Below are 20588 nucleotides of genomic sequence, written 5' to 3'. Positions count from 1 at the left end.
TTCAAATTTCTCGATCATTTCAGCACAAATGAATGTGTGTTTTAATGTGGAGCCTGTGTGCCATTGTTAACTGGTTGTGGTTGTTATCTCTAAGAGTGAAGAGGATGTGGTTACTGGTTCCATAAAGGTGGATGCTAGAGATGTGTGTTAGACGGAGATCAGGTTGTGTGTGTGTGTGTGTTTGGGCCGAAAGAAACTGTGGTTTTGGGTCAAAAGATGGATGGTTGTTTATGTACGGTCGTAGATCATTCCAGAGAGGCCTGTTCACTCCCCCGGCCCCTTGTTACTGATAAAAACGAGTCTGTGCCATTTCAACGAGAGAGTTTTGTTTGAAAAGCACACTAATAGTAACAAATCTGTACTTTTTTTTTTACTTATTGGTTATTCATTAATACAACAACACTTGAAACAGCAACACATTCAATAAGGATCACATCCGTAACACTAACATGGTAAGAACTGATATGTTTTACATTTTTGTTGTATAGTTTTTATTCTACAGTGGAGCCAAAACATATTTGGACAATTGTAAATGTATCAATGTCATTATATATATTATATCTAACCAAATACGTTTCGGGGGCCAACTTGTGTATGGGAAAAAAAATCTATATTTCTTACCAGTACAGTCCGCAGGAATATCAAACTGATTTGGAGGTGATTCTGGAATTTCTTGAGGAGCACTACAGACAGGAATCTCGAAGAAAAGCCCTATGGAACAGTAAGAAAAAAGCTTAAAAGCAGAGTTTACCCAAAAATGAAAATTCTGTCATCATTTACACACCCTCATGTCATTCCAAGCCTGTATGCCTTTCTTTCCTCTGCAGAACACAAAAGATGATATTTTGAAGAATTGTAACTTTTTTTCCCCATCCATGCAATGAAAGTCAACCCTTGTAAAAAAGCACTTAATTGTTTTGAATGTGCATGTAATGTAGTGTATATATATATATATATATATATATATATATATATATATATATATATATATATATATATATGTACTTGCAGACAATGTAATATTAATTAAACAAATGGCCACTTAAGTGTACTTAACACACTGTTTCTTAACACATATCAACAATTTCTAATACTTTAAAGTACATTTTAAATCGTTTTATCATGCATAAAAGAAGTACATTTATTCTGATGCGTTGACCAACATACTACCATGTACTTGATCATTACAAATGTGTAATTACAAACATTTTGAATACATGACATACAAGTTTCAATAGAAATTACATTAAAGTATATTTTAGTTTATCAATGTGTGTCATATAATATAATAATATAAATGTAATATAAATACATTTTATTGCAGTTAACATACAATTAAGTGTGAAAACATTACATTCAGTTGTATTTCCTTTATATATTAAGTATGTACGTTTATTCTTAAGTGCATTCTTATTATTTAATGACAAAGTGTACTTCTTTTTCACAAGGTAATGGAGTAAAAAAAAAAAAAAAAGAAGAACATTGGACCCCACTGATTTGCATGGACAAAAAAAAAAACACAGACATTAGTAGTAAGGACGGCCTTTTTAGGGTTTTTCACGAATAACTTTTTTTGTAATGCAGTGGCAGTGAGTGATCTCTGTGTCATGTCAACTGATGAAGTTATGAACACGTTTGAAGAGAAGCTACCTGGCGAGGAGCAATTCAGCAATGTGTTAGAGCAAGACAAGTCCCAGCTGCAGTTTTCTGAGCAGGTGAACTATTCAGTTCAACATGTCGTGTCGTTCTTGCACTCATTCGTTTCTATTTTAAAACCAGGAGCTTTTGTCAAATGAATAGGTCATGGGATCTCTGGCCAAAGCAAACGGATCTGACTCATATACAGACTGCGGGATAAATTGCAACGGCACCACCGTAGTCGATCAGTCTTCGGTCCTTCACAATGCACCCGACGGGCGAGTGTTAAATGCCCTTAACGGACCAGAAAGACCTTTAACTCCGAATACAACACCTGAAAAGTGTGCCGAATCATTGCCCAGCATTACACCTGCAGAGAAAGGTCAGTTCTGCTTTTGTGGTTTATTTAGATGCTATCTCAAAGGTGAGGAATAACCTAGGGGAACTGCAGCTCGGGAGCGGCTCGTCCTACCCATAACTGCCAAATAGAATCTCAGTTCTCTCTAATTTTCTCTGGTCTTGTGTACACCACTGATGCTTTAGAGATGCTTATCTTAATTACGCCTATCATAATACAAGCCTGTTTTATGGGAAATAGTTTCCATAGGCCTTTGCCCACCCCTTGCACGCACACACACACACACACACACACACACACACACACACACACACACACACACACACACACACACACACACACACACACACACACACACACACACACACACACACACACACACACACACACACACACACAAACGCTGTTTGACCACAATTGTCTCTATGATTGCAGGGAAAAAGCTACGTCTTTTCCACTTCCTGTTCGAGATGCTGGAGGACCCAGGCATGGCCCACTGCGTGTCCTGGGTGCCGGCGGCAGCCGGCGTCTTTCGCTTTTCTGCAAGGCACAAGGAGCGTGTGGCAGAGCTGTGGGGCCAGAGGAAGGCGAACAGAATGCCCATGACCTACCAGAAAATGTCCCGTGCCCTACGCAATTACGCCCGCTCTGGGGAGATCATTAAAGTGAAAAAGAAACTGACTTACCAGTTCAGTGTTGCTACCCTCTCTACTTTACGGAATCAATATGGTATAAAAAAAGCATCGAAATGAGAGCTGAATGATTGTCTACAGTGTGTTAAGGTCATTATTTGTTGCTCTCATGATATCTTAATTGCTTTGGTAACAGGAGAAGGGTAAAATTAGTTTCTAATTTTGTTGTGTTATGTTTCATAAGAAGGTGATAAATATGGTGTTTTGTATAACAGACTCTTAAGCAAATTATTTACTTTTTGCTGTTCTTTGCGTATCTTGATGCATGGAGTATGTCTTTAAACGTATTTTTTTTAATCATTTTCTTTTGATATTTTTCGATTTTTTATCAGCTTTTAAGCTGGCAGTTGAAAAGAACAAAACCAGATAAAAACAGACTAAATGTCTGCTTCTTCCCGCACTGCTCATTTGTTCCCAGTAGGTGGCAAAGCTGCTACACTGCTCTTATTTTGATTGTCACTCAGTGACTCGCTACAGTTGTGCTTTTATCCTTCTGTTTTTTGGACTTAATTATTACCAACTTAATTAATGAAAAAGAAAATACCATAAACAATCATCGATGCTGTACATTACAAATCCGCAAAAATCATTGAAAAGCATATTTTTTGTTCACTTCAGTGCTATTTTAGTATTTTTTATATACTACTACTATTATTACAGTATTTTAGTTTAGGTTTTAGCAATTTAGGTGTAACTTTTTTTCATTTTTTAGGTTTCCATTGAGCTTTAACTTATATTGTTCTTAGTACTTCAACTTATTTTATTACAATTAGTTGCCAAGGCAACATTTGTAATTGTATTTTTTTTTAAGTTTAGATTTTTCATATCTTGATGCATTTAAAAAGTACGTCTTTTATAAACTTGTCTTTTATAAATAAAATTGTATTGGTGTACATTTGCATATATAGTCAGTCTTTTTCTCTTTTTTGCAATTTAATTATGTGCTTTTGTCATTTTTATATTTCTATTTAGCTTTAATTTTATTATTTTTAATACTTCAACTTCAACTTATTTCAGTTATTTGCCAAGGCAACATTTGTCATTTTCATTTGTTCTTGTTTTTTAAGTTTACATGATGCATCTAATATTTGTATTTCAGCTTTATTTCAATTAACGAAAATTATTTTTAATAGTTTTAGTTTTAGATTTACTTAACAACAAAGCCGGTTCAAATTCGGTGGGTCAAACCTGGGTCACATAGAAAAATTTTATGAATGTTATGTTATTGCTTAATACATTGAAATCTCAAAACAAGTGAAATCTGCAAACAAATTATGCTTTTCTCAGAACAAACTTTTTCTTATCGATTTGTCCAATTACACTGTAAAAAAATATTGTTGGTTTAACTTAAAAAAGTAAGTTAGTTATAAGTTATTTTGAGTTCATTGAAATTAAAAATTTAAGTTAATACAATGAAGGAGATTGGTATAATAAAGAGAAACTCAAAATATTATGTTAACTGAACCACATTAAGTTGATTTGACAAAAGATAAAAAGTTGTGGTTACAAATCATGAAAACATTTTTTTTACAGGTCATTTTTAGTGAATGCATGAATCCAAACAATAACTTTTTGTCAATATTTTGAGCATAATCTAATAGTTTGACATGTGCTGTCTTTCTTTACAATAAATGGCATTCGGTTTGCGATTTCGTTGCATACTGCAATAAAATTTACAAATTTTTAAGCCTGGCCTAAGCATTCAAATGCTTTTTGGAGCCACTGTAAGCAGCTGTTGTGTTTCTTTCTTCAATGGCATCAGAGAAGTTGGACCCAGAGCTGTTGACAGCACCCTACTAAAAGACAGATTCTTGGTTTGGTCTCTCTGACTGACTGACAGGCCACAGGGTCCTCCTCACACATGGTAATTTGCCATTCAGAGATGGCGTTTCTCACCCTTTACAGTCCCACAGTGTTTTATTCAAAGGAAGGAGTGAAATCTATTTCTGTAGTGAGTATTCGTGCTTTACTGGCTCACTATATCTAAAGCACAGGGAGAAGCTCCATTCTATTGAACGTACTGAATCTTAACGAGATGCTGAAATTCTGAGGCGATATCAATTCGTCTTTGTTTAGGTTCCTATTTGTGTGTGTGTGTGTGTGTGTGTGTGTGTGTGTGTGTGTGTGTGTGTGTGTGTGTGTGTGTGCGTGCATGTGTGCATTTGTCAAGGCAGGTGCCACTGTGACTCTCGTCTGAGCTTTTTATGGTGACCGTGAGAGCTAAATCCCCATGGGCGACATGAACCTTTAACCAGCAGTCTGGTCCAAATGGTTTTGTGTGAACTTTGTGCCAGGCCCACATGATACTTCCCCAGCACCCTGTCTTAAGAGCTGTACACAACATGGTTATAAATGGGCCCCTCGTTGGAGGCTCTGCAACCAATAAGGGCCAAAAAAATCATGCTCAAAATCAGTCAAGATGGTTTGTGATAGAAGAGTATGGCACAACATTTATAACCTCCTTATATCACACACAGCCAGGTCAGAAAGAGATTCCAATTTAATTTTGTTAATGTGACCACATACTTTTGGTGTCACATGCTTTTGTGAAAAATTCCCATTATAAACATGGATTTCGTTGATGGCAAGTGTTGCTACAGATAGAATGACTGCTGACTAATTCCCAATTCCCAATTCTAATTCCCGTCAGAGTCGTTCAGAACAAGAACAGCCTGAAATTACTAAAGAAGACTCCTGGCTTAATATGTAATATGCTACTGGCTCAGCAGAACCATCTTATATTACTTGCTGCCGTTCATGTGACCGTTTGAGAAGTTGACTTTTTTTCTCAATCTTTGCCATATTCATCTCTGCATTTTAACTAGAAGTTCACAGACAACACAAGTTCCACATTCTTAGAAATGTTTTGTTCATATAGGTTTATCAGTTATGAAGAGTCACACCACATCTTACATTTTACAACTTGAAATAACTTTGTCATGTCATAAAAAGGATGAATTATTTGATATTTTAAGAGACTTGCTTGGCACACAGATTATGCCAAACTAACTATAAGGAATACGGTTCTTTTTAATAATTTAGTTTGTTTTATGTTTGTTATCAGGACATTTGTATCACTTTTTAATATTATGCACACCAAAAAAATTATGATTTTCTGAATTTATGATTTTCTGAAATTAATAGATTACAATTAGCATAATGTATTTGGTTTCAAGCAGATTGATTTCAAATCTTTCTTTATTATTTGAGATACATTTCAAATTTCTGTAAATAATATATCAAATTAAATGTAACTGCTCACTAAGACTATTAAAGCTTTGGGGACTCACTGTGCAAATTGCTGTCACGTCTGCAAGAAGCAGGGCCTGATTTATAGTGAAAATTAAAGCGTTAACAGGATAATGAGAGTCTTGACAATGAAAACAATCCCATCATCTTTCCATGCTTGATATGTCAAAAGTCAGAGTTCAGGATGACCTTCTAATTATAGACTTTAAAAGCATTGCTCAGGCATCTTAGCAGAATTTATAGTCCTGGCTTGTTCATATCACCCTCATCCACATTACATCCACATCATCTCTGGCACTTGGCTGCAAGGTGAAGTGAATGTTTCCTATTTTTCTCACTAAGCCCTAAATATCACCCAAAGGCCTTCTAGGGAAAGGGTGGAGCTTAGACACTGGGAACCCCTGGATGACAGCATCACCTAATAATATCTATTTCATTCACCCTATAGTCAATGCCCTTGACATGGGCCTTGTGGCAGGGTCGTCTCTTCATTACAAACACATTGTTGACAGTATATTAATCTAGATGTTTTTTATGTAAAAAAAAAAAAAAGTTTAAAACAATATATAATATTATATTTTACTATTATTATTAATTAATTTATTATTATATAATATTTTTTAATTATAAAAATATATACATTTATATAATGTTATTTATTATATCATATGATTATATATTATTATAAAATAAAAAATAAATGGAAAATGTGACTATTTTCTATATTTTTATTTTATTACATTTTATTATATTGTATATTATTTTATATTATATATACTTTAAAAATGTATAAATTGTAAATCTGACATTTTATTTTATTACATTTTATTAAATATTATTTATTACATATCTTATTATTACATTATTATAAATTATTAAATATATCGTTCTATACATTACAATTATGCCAATTATAAAATTATACACTCATTATCATTTTTATTTAAGTGTCAGGCATTCTGTATATAAATAAGTTATGTCTCTTTGTGACATATTCAAAGCAATGCCAACTTGTCAACAGAAATACCGTCTTTTTTTCTGCAATGCAACGTTATCCAAAAGCCCCTCTTGCTGTCTGGCTCCAGCTGGTGAGGAGACAGGGCACAGCGAGCCACATCTAATCCCCAGGACTTTAGGAGAAAAGGGGAGGGAGGTGTTAGGGATCTTTTTGGGCTCCATTATCAAAGAGAGAGAGGAGTGGCTAGGATGAGCGCTATATAAACCCCATTTATTCATCACCCCCAGATCTGTTACTTTCTCCTTCACGTTCCTGCGTTGCCCTCATCCTCATTGGCTTCCACAGTCTCTGGTGCAGCTTTCCTCACCTCTGTATCTCCATCATTACACCCCCTGGCTAAAGGACACCCCCTGCCACACATACTGGGCAGCCCAGACTCACCCCTGAACCCCTCCAACTGGTGCCCGGTCCACCGGAGAACGGCTCAACATGCCTGAGCCCACAAAGAAAGGTGAGAACGAATTCTGTCCGTCATCACGCCACAGATCTTGTTGGGAAAACTGTAGCAAAAGGTAGAGAAATGTTTTAGGATGGCAAGACATTATTATAATTATTCTACCAAATCAAGACATACAACAACATTAATGAGTGATATCACGTCAACCTTACTAACAAACATGCTGATAACAAATTAGCTGCACTGTGTTGTTGATTTGCTTCACCAGTTTTGATTCTAATCTAAAGTTTAGGAGCCAAATAGGCTTGAACTAGGCAATAGGTGAGTTTGCCCAACTGCATTTGACACACATACATCAAGTTGAGAAAGTAAAGAATGCAGATAATTGTGTATTATCAGCTGTGTGAGATGAAACAGTGTACAGAGTATAACGTACTACAAAATATAGAGTATAATGTATAGGTCAAGGTGGTTGGTTAGAAGTAAGTGCTGCTTTGCTGCATCCCTGCAGTCATGACAATGACCCAAGCAGACATAAAAAGCTCAGGGATGATCAGGAATTCTGGGAGCGACTTTGGGATTCACATTGTGCTGGATGATGAGGTGATCCAAACACCTTTAGACAAAGCAACTATTGTCATGACTGTTGCTATGATGGATGGCACATAGTCAAGGCGATTAGGAGAGCACAGTCAGCTGAGCTGCACAGGATTCTGGGTATGGAATGGTGGTGACTTACCCGGCGCAGGGTTACAAGTCCTAGAGCCCAGCTTTACTGCAGTGCCAGAGGCATCGCTGATGGATGATGCAATGCTGATGGCCCAGTGGGGATGCTACGCCTCCAGATGGACAAATATTTCAGGGGTGATGATATAGAGATCAGCTTCCACTGCCTAATGGATGGATGGAGAAATATGAGGATGCGGCATTGTGTGTTGTCCTTTGAGTTTCATTGCATTATTATTATTATCATGGAAAATTATTATTATGCCAGACAGATTTCGACATTTGGAACTGCGTTCCCATGAGCACAACAGCTCTAATGCGATGAGATTTCATCATTCTTGACAAGCACCGTTGACATTTAAATTTTATTTTTGGTCATTCTTTAGCTTTTTTCTGAGGATGACTCATATTTTAATATCTGCCTCTAAACATATGCACATTGGAAAGGATCCGTCCAACAACGGACAATGGGGATTATGAAGCAGAATGAGGGCAATCTTGGAGACTGATGTTACGGCTGCTATTTTGATGATGCTCATAAGCATGGTCATAAACAGGGAGGTGGCACGATTCATTTCTGTAAATGGTTTGCAGACGTGCCGGTCTCCCATCGCAAATGCCATCGAGTTGATTGTGCAGATTTTTAAGGTCTTGAATGAAAAGATTTTGGATAGGATGCACATGGTGACTAAAACCATCTGTCCATCAAGGCAAAAGGCCTAAAATAATTTTCTTAATCAGTATTTTTGTCTTGTTTTCCAGTGAAAACATCAAAATATTCTGAAAGGGGTTTTCTTTTGGAATGACATAATGAAGAATATAATATATAATAAAGAATAGAATAAAAGAATATATCTTCAATTAATTTAATTATTTTTTTATTTTATTTTTTTAACTTGATTTTAGCATTAACATAATAAAATTTACAAAGATTAATGTTTAAAACAAGAAATAAAAACAAACCTTTTTTACTATTGCCATTTAGCTTCTCAAGTAAATGTATCTTGTTTTAAGGATGTTTCAATATTTTTTACCGGAAAACAAGACACGAAATTGTGATTAAGAAAATGCTTTTTGCAGTAAAATTAGTTCCTTTCTCAAGTAACAAACAATGAGACTTCGAATTGGTTACTGTGAAAGATGAAAACAAAGTAGTTGATGTGCCAACTATAATATTTAAAGTACAATGAATTTCATGTACAGTAGATGCCTTTCACAAATAACCTCAAGAGAGAGTGAGTATTAGACATTGTGGCCATGTCTGTTTGAAAAAGAAAATGATTGTTCTCATAAATTTGAGGGAACAGCTGATGGGGGGCGGTTGGGGTTGCCGTGGAGCATTGACTCCAGGCTTTAAAAGGCTGGATGAGGGATGAACAGGGCTGGACCCCCAGGGAACTGGATTCCAGACCCCTGGAATAGTTCAGAATGAGCAGACTTTTAATCCCCATTGCTCTCTCTCTTCTCTCTGCTAGTCCTATCTTTCATCCAGTGACTTTATCTCTCTATCATGCAGAGAATCCTGAGCTCTTGTTTGTTTGAACTTTGATCTCTGTGATAAACAGTATCAAAGGATGGAGGTTGTGACCTACCTCTACATATGACAGCATTCCAAATAGCATCCCACAGGAAAACAACAATGGAAGGAAACAAAAAACCTTAGTAGCCTGTATCAGTGAGTTTATCTCTGGAGGCGTATCAGGGTAATAGCTGCCCTTTGACTAATGACTTAAAGATAGTCAAAGGTGAAATAATCCCCATGTCAAACCCACCCTACATTAGGGTGGCGTATATCCAGGGTCCAAAATTATCTTTTTCTCTGGCTAATGGTGGGTGAATGGAGAAACAGGGAAACAGATCAGGTCATTGTGTCACTCGCAACATCATATATGACCTGGTCTCTATCTCTCCTTAGACCTTGTTTTATTTTTTATTTTATTTCTAGAGTTTTTATGTGAGAAATATTCCACTTTTAAATATATGAGTTATCTTCCCATGAAGTCCTGGGAAAATAACATTTTAGGTATCCTATAAAAACATTTTTTTCAGATGTTTTACTTGTAGATGGTCTGTATGCCATTAGTTTTGAATTATGCACGTCAATAACTTTAACTATTGCGCATTATGTAACAGTTCCTTATAAAGTTACCAGCCACTTGGCAACTTTTACTTGAGCGAGTGTTAATTTTGGATCCTGCATGCCTCACTTTCACTTTTTTCTTATTCAAAGAAGTCGAAGTGTCATTCCTTCATGTCAGATCCCACTCATAAATCAACACCAAGAGAAACAACACATTCAAGCTGTCATCTGCTCTCTGATGTATGTGATTATCTGTGCCAGCAAAGTTAGCACGACTTCCACGTGCAATTGTACTTTGTTACTGTAGAACTACAACAATTAAAAAAAGACTGATTCTCAAACTAAAAGCTGCATCTATGCCCTCTTAACCTTTTGATTATGGAAGATTTTCAGTCTGTGTTATTTGTGACAATCAAAAGTTAGCCACAGTGCATTCGCTTATCAATTAAAAAGCATGTAACTGAAAATGTTCTTTAATAAATGAGGTCTAAATTCTATGTATATTGAACTGGAGGACTAGTAACAAGTGTTTGTGTGAGGGGGGGTCAACATGAGCCTGTCTGTCCTCACGACAGCAGTAGGGACAGCTGAACATACCTGCATACTGTTGTGCTGCTGCGATGGTAAAACAATACCTTTCAGAATTGTTGTTATTGCTGGATGAGCCAGGGAGGATCTCGAAACGGGCAGAATGCCACACAAGCTAGCTTAACGGTGACATAAATGACTCTTTTATGGGTGGAAGGACCCACGTCATTGCCAAATCTGAGCTAAGGTGTCCAAAAGACATGACCTGTAGGATGGCATCATGCACAAGACAACAAAAGAAAGAGAGACATAAAATAAGATTGGATATCTCAAATGACTAACTCACATGCAAAAACATCTTGATTTAATATTATTACATTTATATAGCCTAGTGCTTTTCTCACAATTAGCACAAGACAAAAAAGAGGGAGATAAAAAAAGATTAGGTGTCTCAAAAGAGTTATTCACGTGCAAAAAAAATCTCAATGTAAAATATTAATAATCATTATCAGCAAATAGATAAAATAAGAATTAGGTGTCTCAAAAGAATCAAAATTTAGTTTTTTTCCATTGTCACGACATGCACAAGACAAAAAAAGAGGTAAAATAATTACGTGAACAAATTCTGTGCCTCAAAAGACTAATTAACATGCATAAAAACAAGATTTATACTGATAATGATTATTAATTACATACTGTTTAGTGGGGAGATCATTACAATAATCATGATTACTATTACTATTATTATTATTCTTTTTAGTGATCAAATCCCTACTCTCAGATGTCTCTTAACATTTCTGATGGTCCCAAATAATTGTGTCCCATGCAAGTCTCATGAAATTCAAGCGAACTTTACGCATTTTGACGAGTCTTTTGAGAAGTTTTTAGCTACACCATATGATGACTGAGGAGACAATGCAATATAGGACATGATGTCCTACAGTACAGTGTGCACAAAATGTGACGATGAACTGAAGATAATACCCAGTGAAGGAGAGATGGACTGACAGAGACAGCAAAAAACGAGGGAGCTGAAAGCTGAGAGATATCAAAAATGTCAATAGGCTAAACGCACAGGTGTTCACATTTGCTCCTGACAGCAGGGGGCAGGAATGGAGCGGTCGTTCTTCGAGTGCTTCACAGAGATCCTTTTGTGCCATGATCAGACTAGGCTGGCATCCTCATAGAATTCACAGCAGCCCATGCCAAGGCAACAGGAGCGGTCTGAGACAAAGCTGCTGACATTTACATCACGTAATAACCCAGAGGAAGGTTTTATTGCTCTTTAAGAGATCAGGAGACCTAGTGGAGTTCACAATGGTCCAAGTTCAACTTGGTCTCAAATGTTTTTCCTAAACATCACTGGAAGTTTGAGATCTCTGACTTTGAGTGCAGATTTCTGAGAACTTAAAAAATTTGTGACATAGTTCAGATCTCCTTTGAAACTGAGACACGTGCAAGATTAGGTGTTTTTGTAGTGTAAATCTGAGAAGCAGAAGTCTCCATTTACTCTTATTGCTCTCAAGCAATAAAATGTTAGCCTAAAGAGATCTCATTTGTGAATTTGCATTCCTATAGTACTTCATGCTCAGGTTTCTATCCAGCAACTCAAAATGATTGCTCAAAAACCCATCACATGACCTCATGGTTGTCTTTTTATGCGCATAAATTTAGCATCACAGCTTTCTAAGTACATTCAAAGATGAGATTAGATCATTTGCAGCTTTGTCTGCTTTAAAAAGAGTCAGGTGCCCATCACGTGTCCATGCTATGGTAATCTATAAATAAAACCGCTGGTTTATTTTAGAACTATCATACCAAGGGATGTATGCGCTCATTGATCTTGTTAGGCTTTTATTTAACTCCTCTAATCACATTAGGGTCTGTAAGAACACTTTCATCATGCTCTGCTGGGTTTACTGTAACTCTGTGTCAACATGTGCTTCTTTAAACTGTTTGCTATAAGTCTAGCCATATGCACCGCAACTAACACAATACTGCACACTGACACCCAGTTTAAACCTGAATGCTTTAAAGACAAACAAAGCTCATATATTTCTGCACAAATAAGTACAGTAGCCCAAAAAGTATACAGACAGTAAAATGTTATTATATTTGATAAAATATTAAACCAAGTGGCTTATATTTTAAAGACAGCACAAGCACATTTGTTTGCAAATGACACTTGGATTTTTTTTTTTTTTTAATGGGAAGATGTTCAGACATCAAGTGTCAAAAAAATTATAATTGGGGGCCACAGTAGCCTACCATCCAATATTGTAGAAACATTTAAAGCTTCATTAGCCTGCCTGAAATAAAGTAACCTTCATAGAGCTGTTTTTCTTTCTTTTTCCTGACAGATAATGGCCAACCTGAAGGTGAGTGGTGAATTTCTTCAGAAAGCCTTGTTTGCCTCACCCTGGATAGGTTTTTATGAGTGAATGGATAAACGAGATTCAATAGTTGGGAGGGAAAAAAAACTTTAAACAATCTGATTAGAAATCATTGGCTACTGAGAAAACAGAAAGAACACATTTTGTTCTAGACTAGCTAAGCTATAGGCCTAGCTAATATATTTAACTCCATTGTAACTTCTCTATCAACCAGCTCGATGTATTTTTTGGTTTAAATGGCGGCTGCTAAACTTCAAAATATCAAAACATTCATTCTTATCATATAATCAATACTTTAGTAATCCAAGGGCATTACTGTCTGGTTGTTTTGAGTCAAAAGATGGCGCCAATTTGCTGTTCTCTAACGGTGGCAAAGTGGCGAGATAGGCCTTACAGGTGAAAGTAGCAGCGTGACAGTTGGAAACAGTGGCGGCCAAAACATTTAAGGTGGGGTAACATTAGAAGACTTTCGGTGATTTTTCGCGGTCATAAAAGGTCAGTTGTTTATTATCAATATTGTATCAATGTAAGAGCTTAAACAGATGTTACTTACAAATCAAGCAGCTTTCAGTTGTTCAATGCGTCGATCGATAATTTGAGAAATTCACGCCCGCGTGGATGCCGATTGAAATGACTGGATTTCGCCCGCGAAAAATTACCGGAAAACGATAAAGGTGACCGCACCTTTTCCATATTAATAATTAAATAATCGTGAAATCAGACATCCCAACCTGCAAAAGTTCATTTCAGGGAGGTACCCCCCCCCCCCCCCCCCCAAAAAAAAAAAAAAAAAAAATGGAAGGAGGACAAGGATATGACATTTCACCACAGAGTTGTTGTCCCTAAAATATATAAAAGCATAATACATAATTTCTATAGGCTATAGGCCTATGCATTTATTTGTTCATAATGTTACAATTTGTAGATTACTTTTACTATTTATAAGCTGCTTATACTATTCATGTAAACTGCTTTTATTTATATTCCATTGCAGCTTTAAACAGGTCTAAGGAATAGGCTAATATGCACATGAATGAAATGAAACTTGTTGAACTCACCTCAACATGTCTTTTACAGTCATTTAACCCGCCATGGGCAATGCTGAAGTCACTGTTACAAACTTTACAGCGTGCAAGACTATCATTATGTTTTACTCTTATAAGACAGGGGTACACTTTCATGTAGTCTGCCGTAAAATGTATCTTATACTTTCGTTTTTTGCATGTTTTTTTGTGGCACTCTCCCGTTGCCATGGCGCTCCTGTTTCTAGATACACTGAACTGATTAATTCGGTTCGGGAGAAGCGATAAAACCCGCCCACACTGACAATTGATTGGTTGATTTACCGAAACAGGCCAATCAGATGCTCTCTATCTTACGTGCGCACACACGCACACACGCAAGGTCTCTCGCTCCCTCTCCCTCTCTGCTGTGCACGCGCGCTCTGGCTCGCTCGCTCTAGATTCCGGGAGATTTTAACTCATTTGCGGGTATCAGGGAGCCGCTATCAATATGCGGGAGACTCCCGGAACTTCCGGGAGACTTGGGATGTCTGTGAAATTATACAAAAACCATTATACAGTATCGGTCAAAAGTTTGGAAACATTCATGTTTTGAAAGAAGTCTCTTGCATGCATTTATTTTATAAAAAAATAAAAAACAGAAAAAACTGTAATATTGTGAAATATTATTACAATTTAAAATAATTGTTTTCTATAGCCTATACTTTAAAATATAGACTAATGTATTCCTGTGATGCAAAGCTGAATTTTCAGCATCATTATGCCAGTCTTCAGGTCACATGATCCTATCTTTCTGCTGATTTGCTGGTCAGTTATTATCAATGTTAGAAACAGTTGTTAATATTTTTTTTGGAACCTGTCATACTTTTTTTCAGGATTCATTGTTGAATAAAAAGTTCAAAAGAACAGCATTTGTTACAAAACATTTATATTTGAAATAAAAGCTGTTCTTTTTACATTTTTATTCATCAATCCTGAAAAAAGTAGGCTACCACAGGTTCCAAAAAAAATACTAAGCAGAACAACTGTTTCCATCATTGACAATAACTGAGAATCAAGTTATTGATTATTATCTTAGAATGATTCAGAAGGATTATGTGACACTGAAGAATGGAGTAATGATGCTGAAAATTCAGCTTTGCTATCACAGAAATAAATTATATTTTGAAGTAGGCTATATATTAAAATAGAAAACCATTATTTGAAATTGAAATTTCACAATATTAGTGTTTTTTTCTGTATTTTTGATAATTTAATGCAGGCTTGATGAGCATAAAGAGACTTAAAAAAAAAAAAACATTGAAGCATTCTAGGGAGTCACATAGGCTACCTAATAAAGTGAATAAATAGGCTAATTATAATCTACAGTAGGCTACATTCTTGATAAAAAAATACACCACCGGTTGATTCCAGTTGAGTTCTGTGAGTGTCTAAGGCTTTAAGTACTTTGATGTGGACCTGTTTCATATGACATAAGTTGGACATTTCTGCAGCAAAGTACACATTCAATAAGGTCATAAGCGCACAGCACTGGTATAGTCTAAATGTGCTAACATGGTGGTCACAGCAGTGCAAATGGGAAGTATTCAACAGATGAAGTGGTCCGAATCCCTGTATTCTGTCCAGATGATCATGGGTTGCTGATTCAGATGACATTTCTGGCCCATGTTTATACCAGTGTACTGAGACACATCCTACATCCCCTTTAAAAAAAAGAAAAAAAAAGAATAATCATTGTAAAATTATGTCCATTTCATGCTTCAGAGATCATTTCATTTTCTTTTACTCTCCAAAACAGGAATGTTTTGGGGAATTCTCCATTTTCCTCTGTCCTGACAGTGGACTTCCTGAAAGACAAGCAGAAGTTTTTTGCTTGTATTTTATAATTGAGGGAGGTCCACTGTGTGTTTTTGTGTATGTAATGACATGTTTTATCTGTATAGGCTATACATGTAAGTGTCTGTGAGTGAGTATGTTGTATCGTCTCCTGTCCTTCAGCATATGTATGTGTCTGTTTGTGTTGCTGACGCTTCATGCTTTGAAAGAGGCACTTGCATTCCTCCGCTATGTCTGTCACATACTCAGAGAATGTTGCCCCAGTCTCTGGTGACGCCCCTTCTGAGAACTCGGTTGAGATCACACCAAAAGGTAGGTGTTCAACCAAATCCCCCCTTTGCTTTCTTTCGCTTCTCAGTTTCACCCACGGCACTCTTACCTCACGTGTGTGAGAGTGTTTGTGTTTGCGGCACTGTGATTTCCACCAAATGATCACTTTGTGAGTTCAGGTAAATCATCTCACATACGGTACAAACTACGGTAAACACACACACCTCATGGCCCAAAAGGTTCAAGCGAACACTACGGTGGTCCACACACCTTAACCCACACCTGCGTCAGTACTAATGCCTGTTCTGGTTTATGGATGACAGGATTTTCTTGAGTAAATGCACATCTGTATATGGAGAAGTTTGATGTGAAGGTATAGTATATGAAAAGAAGCAAATGACACCCACAGAAAGACATCTGTGTAGGCATCAACTGTTTATTGTGCTTTCAAAATAAAGCTGACTGCATTAGAAATGCTAAATTCTCGTTATGGCTGTAGTTGGTGTGTACAAATATATGGATATCTAAAATTTTAAATATAGTAATATTTAGGCCTATATATTATATTACTAAATGATATATTTTAAATAAATGTATACTAAAACATCTGGAAACCTTTTGTGTATGAGAATAACAAATAGAATTTTGAATTGTTTTTAATCTTGCACAAGTATACAGATGCTTGCAGAGTTGGAAGTACTTTGCTTCTTTTTGGGATTTACAGTTTCATAGATGTACAGTGACTAGATCTGACTAAATTCAAACGGACCTGAAAAAAAAATCCTTAAATATATTATTAGCATAACATTTCATATAAATAAATATGTATATTAAAACACATATTTGACTTATTTTTGCACTTAATTGACCAGTTTAGTTACTCTACATCTATATGAGAGTGTGCATGTGTAATCAGCTGGGTTGAAGTTGGCTTCCTGAAGTCTTGCTGCTCTAGCCTGGCTGTGTTTGCTGTACAGAGGCTAAAGTGGCAACCAAAGACACAGAGGTCATAGTGACTGTCACAGAACCAGAGGCAGCCGTACCCATACCTGCTGCTGAGGCTCCACAGCCACAACCCATTATAATTGTGGTGACTGAAATAGAGACTGTAGAGGGTGAGGTCACAGACACAAGGCCAATAGTGACAGAGCCTGTAGAGAATGGGCACAATGAGCCAGAGCCAACACGGGCTGAGAAGCTTGTCGAGGTGACTGAGGTAAAAGAAGAGGAGCCCAGCACCTCAAAAGTTCTTGGTGAGTATTACTAAGAGTAAAACTCCAATAACAAGTTGTCAGTGTTGGGGAAGCTACCTTTAGACTGTAGTATGCAAAGCTACAAGGTACATAAAAACAATGAGGATTGCAATTGGGCAACGACATTTAACTTGCTTGAAAACATAGCGGTATTTCAATGTTTTTGAAAACTGACCATTATTGTAGTGAATGCTCTGTTCACATTCAGCCATGATTGAGATAAGATGGATGATGTTCATCTGGTCATGTGACTTTTGGATAATTAAGACAACCCACTCCTTATAGAAGAAACAGCTTTTTTTTTAAGTCTTCATTCTTGTGTAAAACATACTTACATTTTTCTAATTTGAACCATTTTTTTTAACAAATATATTTACTGTACAAACACTATATTTTTTAACATCTTAATTTTTTTCTCATTTTAAATATAAATACACAATGTATATATATATCATTTTTAAATACACTACCGTTAAAAAACGGTAATGGTTTTAAACATGGTTGGGGTTGGTAAGATTTTATGTTTTTGAAAGAAATCTCTTATGCAGCTCACCGTGGCTGCATTTATTTGGAAAAAAAAAAATTCTTTCTTCTACTTGCACTACATCAATTCTTGCTGGAAAAAAAAAAGTTAAGCTACTGTTACAATGCTAAACGTTTGTAGTAAGATTATAGTTACTGTCTCCCCAACACTGCAAGTTTAATACGATCCAGGTCAAGTACATGTGGGAAGCAAAGCTGATTTCAAGCAAAAGCTTTACGTAACCATTAGTATTTTCCATCATATTTTGTTTTGCTGATATATATTTGTCTAAATAAGTCTAAATATCTATGATTTGTTTTAGTTTCCTGTCTAATAGCATCAGGCAAAGGGACTGCCAATGAAAATTAGCCTTTGGCTAACTTGGGTACATTTTCATCTTTTTAGATGTTGAATAATTTGCATTGTCCATTTCAGAATAAATTCATAAATCTTTAAAAATCTGATATAGACAGATCTGTAATATTGTTATAACGGCACCACATGTTTTGACCCAGGTGTTCCTAGAGTATACCAGATCTCTCACTAGCATGCAAAGACTCAAAGTTTTCTCTCACTTTAACCTGTACAGGAAAGTCCTTCACATCAAATTATATTCAAAGAACCTTTTTTTCTTTTCTTACAACTTTAGGTTGCAAATGTTACTTTTAATTCCCCTATCTGTAGTCCTTTAAGCTCTGTACTGACAGTGCCTGTAAGATATGTGACCTTTAGCGTGCATGTGTGTGATGTAAATCCCAGAGCAAGTCCAAAAGAGTGAGAAAAGTCCAGACTAAGACATTGTAATCCAGTTTATAAGTAGTCTAAATGTATTTGTGTGTCCTCTAACATTTGAATTTATACTGATCAGCACCTTCACTGAAGAAGTCTGCTAAGACAATAGTTACCCCATTGAAAGGTATGCCAATGGAAGACACAGAGAAGTATATCAGTCAATGTGCATTTTGTGTGGAGATGTGTGTACTTTTGAGCATCACTGTGTTTTCTCTGAAGCTTTAATTATGTGGCTTTTTCAAGTATTTAAGTGCAGACAAGTTGCTGAAGATTAAATCTGTTCCTGCTGCAACAAAATGAATCTTCTGCAATAGTTTCTTTGTGTATTGCAAAATAATGCTCATGGATTTCACCGAAGCCAAAATCTAACCACACTTCCTTCCATCCACATGTGTTGCCATAGCCTGCATGGCATACATATTGCTTCTGTCTTTTAGCGCACTTCATCCTCACTCACGTATACACAACTGCAACATAGTCACATGCCATTCATCTCATTCTTGTCAAAAACACATGTAAACATTGCCAGCATTCCATCTTTTATTTGTAAGCGGGTTCATGGTGAATTTAAAGTTCATGTTTGACTGTGCAAATGCATGCTGTGTTTGGTCTACGGCTGGAAATGGAGTTCAGTGATAGGTGGGTGTATGTGTCAATCACACCTTTATTTCAGATAAAGATGATGATGTCACCGCCAGCACCCCATCACCTCCACCTCCAGCAGGTTGGTAGCCATGATGACCCATCCTCATCAAATCACTGTTGTTCTTTACTAATGTTGTTGCTATGAACATGTCAGTGATAAAACAAGCTTACGGTTGCGCTAAATAGCTTAGCAAAGGGACGCATGTATGCAAAAACAGATGCACTTAATGTTTGTGATTTTTGCCTGACTCCTATACAAGCATTTAGACCCTTTATATAAAATATAATCATATATCTATATAAAGGTAGAGTTGACATCTGATAATGTCTGATTTAATACTATGTTTGTGCAAACATAAAGTTTTTGCATATAATACAATATTTTAATGTTTTAAATGTAAAGTCAAAGAAAAAGCTAATTCAAAATGAAAATTTATTATAAAAAAAGCTACATCTGTCAAAGTATGCAACATTGTATTAAATTGAAAATTGTCTTTATTTTAGGCCGATAAACAACCCTTACCTTGGTGAAACAGATACTCATAATGAATAATATTTTGTTTTCTTTCACAGAGAATGGCAGCACACCCAAGAAACTTTCTATTGACCTTCCTAGTAAGAGTCTTTTATTAATTAATGCCCTCATTACTCTTGATCCAGGGGTTTATTTTTAGATGTGAATCTATTCATTTGAGCAAACAGGTTCAGGATTAATGAGGTTACTTATAGCAGATAGAGATCATTGCCCAGTGAATTTACATTTACATCCAGTGCACCATTGCAACATAAGTGGAAATTCCTCTGAGGATGCTGGAAATTCACCATAAAACATATTTCTTACGCCATAATGCATTACTAAAATATATTTTTCATTTTATAATAAAATCAAATATATAACTGTAATTGCAAATTAAAAACTAATAGTTGTATGTAAATAATACAAATATTTTTTTATTGCAGTCAAGCACAATGATTCCTGAAAAGACATTTGAACATGTACGGAATGGCGCATGACATTAACAATCTGTTCCTGCTTTCAGTTCATGTTTTATATGTGCAATTGTGTGTTACAGTGTGCTGGCCGCAATGGACTTTACAGTACCATTTCTTATAATGTGCTGTAAATTTCTCTCTGTCTCTGTTTAGATGATAGCGACCCTGAGTCAAC

At 36.1% G+C, this 20588-nt stretch overlaps 3 protein-coding genes across 3 annotated transcripts in view; 2 read left to right on the top strand and 1 right to left on the bottom strand.

Moving 5' to 3' along the window:
* Window positions 1–594: 594 nt before the first annotated feature.
* On the top strand, window positions 595–2748 carry spi2 (Spi-2 proto-oncogene; the record flags this gene model as incomplete). Its single annotated transcript, XM_081362641.1, has 4 exons — window positions 595–721; window positions 1585–1715; window positions 1801–2020; window positions 2432–2748. 4 exons carry the CDS (start codon window positions 595–597, stop codon window positions 2746–2748), a joined length of 795 nt encoding a protein of 264 aa, XP_081218767.1.
* A 4499-nt stretch (window positions 2749–7247) lies between these two features.
* Window positions 7248–20588, top strand: part of mybpc1 (myosin binding protein C1) — a 37856-nt gene continuing 24515 nt past the window's right edge. The window contains 2 exon segments of the mRNA XM_081362784.1: window positions 7248–7406; window positions 13047–13064. Coding sequence (XP_081218910.1) covers window positions 7385–7406; window positions 13047–13064 — 40 coding nt within the window. The 5' untranslated portion in view covers window positions 7248–7384.
* Window positions 13946–20588, bottom strand: part of gnptab (N-acetylglucosamine-1-phosphate transferase subunits alpha and beta) — a 64215-nt gene continuing 57572 nt past the window's right edge. The window contains exon 21 of the mRNA XM_081362779.1: window positions 13946–15804. Coding sequence (XP_081218905.1) covers window positions 15796–15804 — 9 coding nt within the window. The 3' untranslated portion in view covers window positions 13946–15795. The remainder of the gene's footprint in view (window positions 15805–20588) is intronic.

The sequence above is a fragment of the Scardinius erythrophthalmus genome (assembly GCF_964197995.2).
Source record: "Scardinius erythrophthalmus genome assembly, chromosome: 4".
Taxonomy (NCBI): domain Eukaryota; kingdom Metazoa; phylum Chordata; class Actinopteri; order Cypriniformes; family Leuciscidae; genus Scardinius; species Scardinius erythrophthalmus.
This window is presented reverse-complemented; position numbering and strand designations above follow the sequence as displayed.